This window comes from Carlito syrichta, unplaced genomic scaffold (genome assembly GCF_000164805.1).
Source record: "Carlito syrichta isolate Samal-C Ts95f unplaced genomic scaffold, Tarsius_syrichta-2.0.1 Scaffold303189, whole genome shotgun sequence".
Taxonomy (NCBI): Eukaryota; Metazoa; Chordata; class Mammalia; order Primates; family Tarsiidae; genus Carlito; species Carlito syrichta.
Window position 1 is genome coordinate 388,209 of NW_007247285.1, and position 5,978 is coordinate 394,186.

Below are 5,978 nucleotides of genomic sequence, written 5' to 3' on the forward strand. Positions count from 1 at the left end.
AGGGAACTCGGATTGAGCCCCATGGACCCCTCTGCTTCTCTTGCAGGAAAGACCCAAGGGAGTGGATAACCTGGCCCTGGAGCCTTGACAGTGTGTCCTGCCTGGTGACAGCAACAATGCCTGTGTCTGCCCAGAGCCTGCGCCTGGTGTGTTCAAAGCCCCTTGGGGTGGGCAGCATGGGACTCTGTTCCACCTGAAGGCCCGCCCCTCCCTCCAAGCTGTCAGCTGGCACGAACGTGCCATGTCACTCCAGGTCACCTGGGATAGGAAGCTGGCCTCAGACTCGGGGGACTGAACTCCCAGGCAGGGTTCCTATCACCCACCACCCATGGGTCCCCTGGCAGCCAGAGGGTCTTCTCTCGAAGGTAGGCTCTGTGCCCGGCCCTGGGGAGAGGGAAGGCCACCGGCCACCGGGAACCCCCAGCCTGGTGTACTCACTCAGACAGACAGACAAACAAGGCCTAGTAGTCTTTATTTCTAGACTTCAGGACCTAGCACTACACTCGCTCACAGGGGCTGGTCTCACCGTGCTCCTCCCTCCCAGCTGGCAGCTTAGTGCCCTGGGCCCCACCCTGAGTCCAAAGATTCCATGGTGTCCAGGAGGGCAGGGCTGGGCATGTGGGACTCTCTTGGGCCCCGCCTTCCTGACCCCCAAGCACCAAACCTGGTCCCTTCCCACTGGCAAACGTCGGGCAAGACAGGGTAGAGGGGAGATCAACAGCCTGCAGAGCCGGAGCTGGCTCTGGCTGGCACTGCAAGGGGGGACAGGCCACCTTCCTGGGGACAGGCTCCTGGGCGCCATGCTCAGAAGGGTCTGTAGCTCCAATAGCTGGAGAACACGGAGATCTGCAAAGGGAGGGGCACAGTCCGGGGCCGTGCAGGGGCCTGGCCCCACTGGACACCCCATGACCTGGGGAGAGGTCAAGGTCACCCCGGGGGAGGCAGTGAGTCAGGAGTGGACCCTGCTGCCTGGCAACACAGTGGGGGCACCACAGACCTCAAGACTGGGCACCTTGGGGGTGTGAAAAGAGCCCTTGGGATCCCCCCAGGCGGAGGAGCCCCCACCTTGTCCTTGAGCTGCTGGCAGAGCTGCAGGGAAACGGTGAAGTAGACCAAGGCATCGTTGAGCCATGGGATCACACACTCCACCTTGTGCACGTGGCTCACCTCCAGGCGCTGGGAGCCCCACTCACTGCAGGCAAGGGAGGGTCCCTGAGGGCGGGGCGGCCTGGCCTGGTGCAGAGGGGTGGGTGGGCGTGCCAGGACCCCCTCCCGCCTACTTACAACATGGCCCCGGGGCCGTGCAGCACCGCGCCTCCGGCCGGGCGGAAGTTCTAGGAAAACAGCACCAGAGCGTCAGGCCTGCCAGGGGCACGTGTGGGGAAAGAAAGGGGGCTCTGGGGTCCCCTCACCTTGGTGGAGTTGGGCTGCAGGGCATGCAGCTGGTACACAGTGAGGCAGAGCTTGTTGAGGTTGATGTACACGTTGACCAGCAGGTCGGAGGGCAGGGCGGGAGCGAACATCCGCTGGGGGAGGCATGTGGGTCAGGGCCCTCCTGGCCCTCTGAGGCTGGCCACAGCCCTTGCAGAATCACCTGCTGGGTGCCTCGGTCCCCACCCTGGAGACATGGGCTTCTAGAGTTTTCCCTGGTGCCCCCAGCAGCGTCCTGTGCCATTGGGTGTGGGATCCACTTACCCAAAACAGGGTTAACGTATTTGGGGGACATGGGATAGAAGCCAAGATCCCCATCTCAGAAAACTGTGCAGAGACCGCAAATCCTGATGGCCTACAACTTGGGGGCTGGCACGACTCCTGGAGCAGGCCCGGCCCTCGATGGGGATGCCCTCTTGGAGCAGGGGCTGGCCTGGGGTACTGACCGTGAGGCCGCTGGCAGCGATTTCGGGCAGGGTGAGGGTGGCCGGGGTGGTGAGCCGGTTCCGGGCTCTGGTCAGCTGCAGCATCACAGCGTCCATCAGCTGGGTGGATGGGAGGGTCATGGCTGTTGTACAGGCCTCAGGGCTGGGTCCCCTCCCTCCCCTGAGTGCAGGTAGCAGCAGTTATTATGGCTCCTACTCCTGCCTGGTGGTCACGGTTCTTGGGGCCTGAACCCCTGCAGCAGGGCCTGGTAAAAATTCAGTAAACTGGGCTCTGGCTGGGGGTAGGGGCAGGATGTCTGCACTAATAACTGTTAATCAGGACTGGGACTGACTTATAGCATGGGGCGCTGGGGTACCAGTCCAATGGGGGCAGATCTCTGAAGTCAGTCCCAGGGGCGGAGGTTTTGTGGATAAGGGTGCAGTGATGAAGGAGCTCAGGAGAAGGGGCCTTAATCCAGCTCAGGTGTAAAGGGTCAGGGAGGGCTTCCTGGAGGAGATGACAGGATGGCTGGTGTTTTTTTTTTTTTTTTTGAGTTGGAATCTCACTCTGTCGCCCAGGTTGGAGTGCATTGGCATGCTCACAGCCACCGCAGCCTTTACCTGCTGGGCTCAGGTGATCCTTCTGCCTTAGCCTTCCAAGTAGTTAGAACCACAGGCACATGCCACCACACCTGGCTAATTTTTTGATTTATTGTAGAGACGAGGTCTCACCAAGTTGCCCAGGCTGGTCTTGAACTCATGGCCTCAGGCAATCCTCTTGCCTCCGCCTCCCAAAGTGCTGGGATTTTAGGTGTGAGCCACTGTACCCAGCCTGAGCTGAGGTTTTAAGGCAGGTGGTAGCTCTGTTCTCACAGGTGAAGAAACTGAAGCTCCCAGGGGTAGGCCAGGGTTGCACAGCTGGTGAGCAGAGGAACCACCTGGAGCCCACCCCTTCCCTCTGCCAGGAGCAAGGCCTTAGCAGACCCAAGTCCCAGCTTCCATGCCTTCCAGCTGTTGCCACGGGCGCCAGGTGACCTGGCTCCAGAGAAACGAAGAGTCCAGGTATGGGGGCTATGTCACCCCCAGGGTGGTTACAGTTCTAGGAGGGATCTCAGTCCGGCTGGTTTCAAGGTCAAGAGAGGGTAGGTGAACCACCGAGGGCACACAGCAAGTTGGGCAGAGTTACAGCACAAGTCAGGCCTCATGCAGTTAACTAGAGGCTCTGACTGCCGCTGCCAGCAGCTGATGTCTGTGGACTGCCTAGTGGGGCTCCTGACAGGCATGATCCTAGTCCACCATCTCTGCAGCTTGTCCCCTCTCACAGGCAGGAAAGGGAGGCTCAGAGCAGCCAAGTAAGTGCCTGGAGCTTACACAGCTCACGGCGGAGGCCCTAGGATTGGAGCCCAGGTTGGATTCTAGATCCTGGGCCATGAGTGGCACTCTCCCAGGGCCCGGGCCGGCAGCGGGGCTGGGTGCAGCTCACCTTGAGGACCTCGGCGCCAGTCTTGAACTGGTAGCTCTCATCCCGGTTGGCGAGGAGGTAGATGGCCTGGCTCACGTGGTTCCTGGCATCCTGGATCTGAAAACAGTATCCCCCGTGTGGTCATCGAGCCAGGGGGCCATCCTTCCAGGAGGGAGGGAGACTGCTGCTAGGAAACACCCTCTCAGCTTGTTTTGGCCATAATTCCCCCGGGGCCAGTCGCTCTCCAGAGAGGCCTTGGGGCGGGCCTGCCCTGGCCTGCTCCAGTGGCCGGAGCCCCAGCCAGAAGGGACCATTACCTGCTGCAGTTTCCACTGTTTGTCCTCCCGGAAAGCGAAGTGCAGCAGCTGGTTGTTTCGGGGCATCTTTAGGTTTACGTCCTGCTGGGTGAGAGTGGGCTAAGCCGCCTGGGAGACGCCTGCTGTGTTGGCTGCCTTGAGTCCTCCAGCCAGGGCAGAAACTGGGCATTTGGCAGCGCAGGCCCTGGCAGCTCTGCAGGACACAGGGCCTCCCAGTGCCTTGGCCATCATAGGCGGGGGCTAGGGAGGTCAGGAAAAAGGAACCCAGGCCCGAGAAGTGCCACAAAGAAGCGAAAGACAAAAGAGGCCAAGAAACGGAAAGGGAAAAGGGGAAGGTAGCCCCGGGAGGTGGTGGGCAAACGAGGCAGGTCAAGGGCCAACAGATGGAGCCTGGGGGGGAGGCTGGCACAGGGTTGGGCACAGACTGGAGCTCAGATGTTGGCTGATTCAACTGGAATCTGGGCCAGCCTAATCCATTCCATGCCCACGCTCCACTGGGTCCAGACACCGGACCGGGCCATGTGCAAAGAAATCTCTTCCTGCACCTCTCACTAGATCCGAACACCAGTCCCGTGAGAGAGTGGTGTCATTTTACAAAGGGGGAAACTGAGGCCAGAGAGACCAAGGGTCCCGCCCAGAGTCACACAGCCAGCTGGTGGCAGAGCAGGATGGGAAGGGAAGGGGGTGGGGGACTCACCGCCTGGCTGAGGGCGTCCCCTTGCAGAGTCAGCACGCCCTTCACCTGGTCTGTGCTGTAACATGTGGCGGTCAGAGTGGCACCGCAGCCCCTCCTGCCCGGCTGCCCCTGCCTGTCTGGCTGCACTCCTACCCAGCCCACAGGGCGGGGCTGTGGCCATACCACCTGCCCCCAGGATACTCCTGAAGTCTCCCAGACCAAGGAGCCCATTCCCGTTTCTGCCCAGCCCGGGCTCACCTGCAGCTGCCCAGAATGAAGTTCTCCTGCTTAGCAGGCCCCTCAGTGCCTGGGCCTGGCAGAGTGAAGCGGAGAGAGGCCTCCTGCAGGGCAGAGGGAGCAGGGGATGTTCACCCAAGTCCAACCCAGGGCTCCTTCCAGAACCCCCCACACCCAGGTCAGCTGGAGCTGGGGAGGGACCTGATAGGCTGGCACCTGGGTCTGCCTGGTGTGGGATGGCCCTGCCCAAGCCTCCGGGGCACTGTCCTGTTGCTCGGGCCCCTCCCCTGCAGCCTGAGTTGCAGGTACTGTTGGTTCCACATTCCCTGGGCGCACAGAACAGAGGGGTGCAGAGTCCAGGGACAGTAGCCATAGTAACCTGAAACTCTGGGCCATACCAGGCACTGCGCTGGTCATTTTTATGAGTCGACTGGATTATCTATCCACTACAGCCATAAGGCGGGTACTGTTATCTCCTTTTTTTTTTTTTTTTGAGTTGGAGTCTCACTCCATCGCCCAGACTGGAGTGCAGTGGCCACTCCTGGCCACCGCAGCCTTGACCTGCTGGGCTCCGGCGATCCTTCCCGCTCAGCCTTCCAAGTAGCCGGAATTAGGCGCGTGGTACCACGCCCGGCTGATTTTTTGATTTTATTGTAGAGATGAGGTCTCACCTGCCCAGGCGGGTCAGGCACCTGCGGGCTCAGGCAATCCACTCACCTCAGCCTCCCAAAGGCGCAGGATGACAGGCTGAGCCACCGAGCCCGGCTGTTACCTCCTTTTTTTGCGAAGGAGGAAAGGGAGGCCCCGAGGGGTTGAGTGGCCCGGCTGGAGTGACACTGCTGGGGAGGGGCAGAGATCCCACCCCTCTCAGATTGAACGTCACTACCCAGAGCCACATCCAGGTCCTAGCGAGTCCCCGGGTCAGGACTCGCACTCAGGACACGCACACAGATGCTAGTTTCACCGGGCAAGATTTGACCGTGCCCCGGACCAGACTCGCCGAGCTCACGGCGGTGGGGGCCTTGTCTGAAAATCGCCGCGCCCGGGCTCAGCAGCCACTCGGGAAAAAGCCCCGGGACGACGAGGGCGCTCTGGCAGGAGGAAGGGCGGGCACGCTGGGCCCGGCGCGGCGCGCGCGAGGGCTCGGGCCAGGGCCGCAGGTGGGCTCAGGGCGGCGCGCGGGGCGCGGGTCGCCGAACCGCGGGCGGCGCGTTACCTTGAGGATGTCCTGCAGCTGCCTCAGCACCGCGTGCACCTCGTCGTGCAGCAGCCAGCGGAACTCCTCCTCCTGCCGGGACGGCGCCAGGGACAGTGCCGGGTCACCGCCTGACCCTGCCTCCCGGCCCCGGCGCCCCGCCGGCCCGCCCGCCCCTCGGGTCCCACCAGTCCCGCCTGGGCGCCTCACTAGCACTGCCCGCTCCGCCGCCGTC

General features: G+C 62.1%; 2 protein-coding genes across 4 annotated transcripts in view; one reads left to right on the forward strand and one right to left on the reverse strand.

Annotated features, from left to right (window-relative positions):
• SMIM22 (small integral membrane protein 22) overlaps positions 1-134 on the forward strand; it is a 549-nt gene extending 415 nt beyond the window's left edge. The window contains exon 3 of one of the 2 annotated variants that reach the window (XM_008058027.1): positions 47-134. In XM_008058027.1, the coding sequence (XP_008056218.1) occupies positions 47-88 (42 nt within the window). In that variant the 3' untranslated portion in view covers positions 89-134. The remainder of the gene's footprint in view (positions 1-46) is intronic. The other variant, XM_008058028.1, reaches the window with a different exon arrangement.
• Positions 135-688: 554 nt separating this feature from the next.
• On the reverse strand, positions 689-5,978 carry ROGDI (rogdi homolog). Of its 2 annotated transcripts, XM_008058029.2 has the most exons (11): positions 5,954-5,978; positions 5,765-5,836; positions 4,570-4,652; positions 4,333-4,387; positions 3,636-3,716; positions 3,340-3,435; positions 1,878-1,976; positions 1,413-1,526; positions 1,285-1,334; positions 1,066-1,192; positions 689-846 (listed from the first exon to the last, which is right to left on the reverse strand). In XM_008058029.2, exons 5-11 carry the CDS (start codon positions 3,699-3,701, stop codon positions 805-807), a joined length of 594 nt encoding a protein of 197 aa, XP_008056220.1. In that variant the 5' UTR covers positions 3,702-3,716; positions 4,333-4,387; positions 4,570-4,652; positions 5,765-5,836; positions 5,954-5,978; the 3' UTR covers positions 689-804. The 2 variants fall into 2 exon arrangements, with proteins under 2 accessions (XP_008056220.1, XP_021568000.1); XM_021712325.1 differs by lacking the exons at positions 4,333-4,387; positions 5,954-5,978.

What these genes read in the sequence shown, in the direction of transcription:
- ROGDI (XM_008058029.2), bottom strand. Translation starts at nt 3,701, where the DNA reads ATGCCCCGAAACAACCAGCTGCTGCACTTCGCTTTCCGGGAGGACAAA. An exon ending in TGCAGCCCAACTCCACCAAG is followed by an intron (nt 1,335 to 1,412) that starts GTGAGGGGACCC and finishes CTGTTTTCCTAG; the next exon opens with AACTTCCGCCCGGCCGGAGG. An exon ending in GCCAGCAGCTCAAGGACAAG is followed by an intron (nt 847 to 1,065) that starts GTGGGGGCTCCT and finishes CTCCCTTTGCAG; the next exon opens with ATCTCCGTGTTCTCCAGCTA.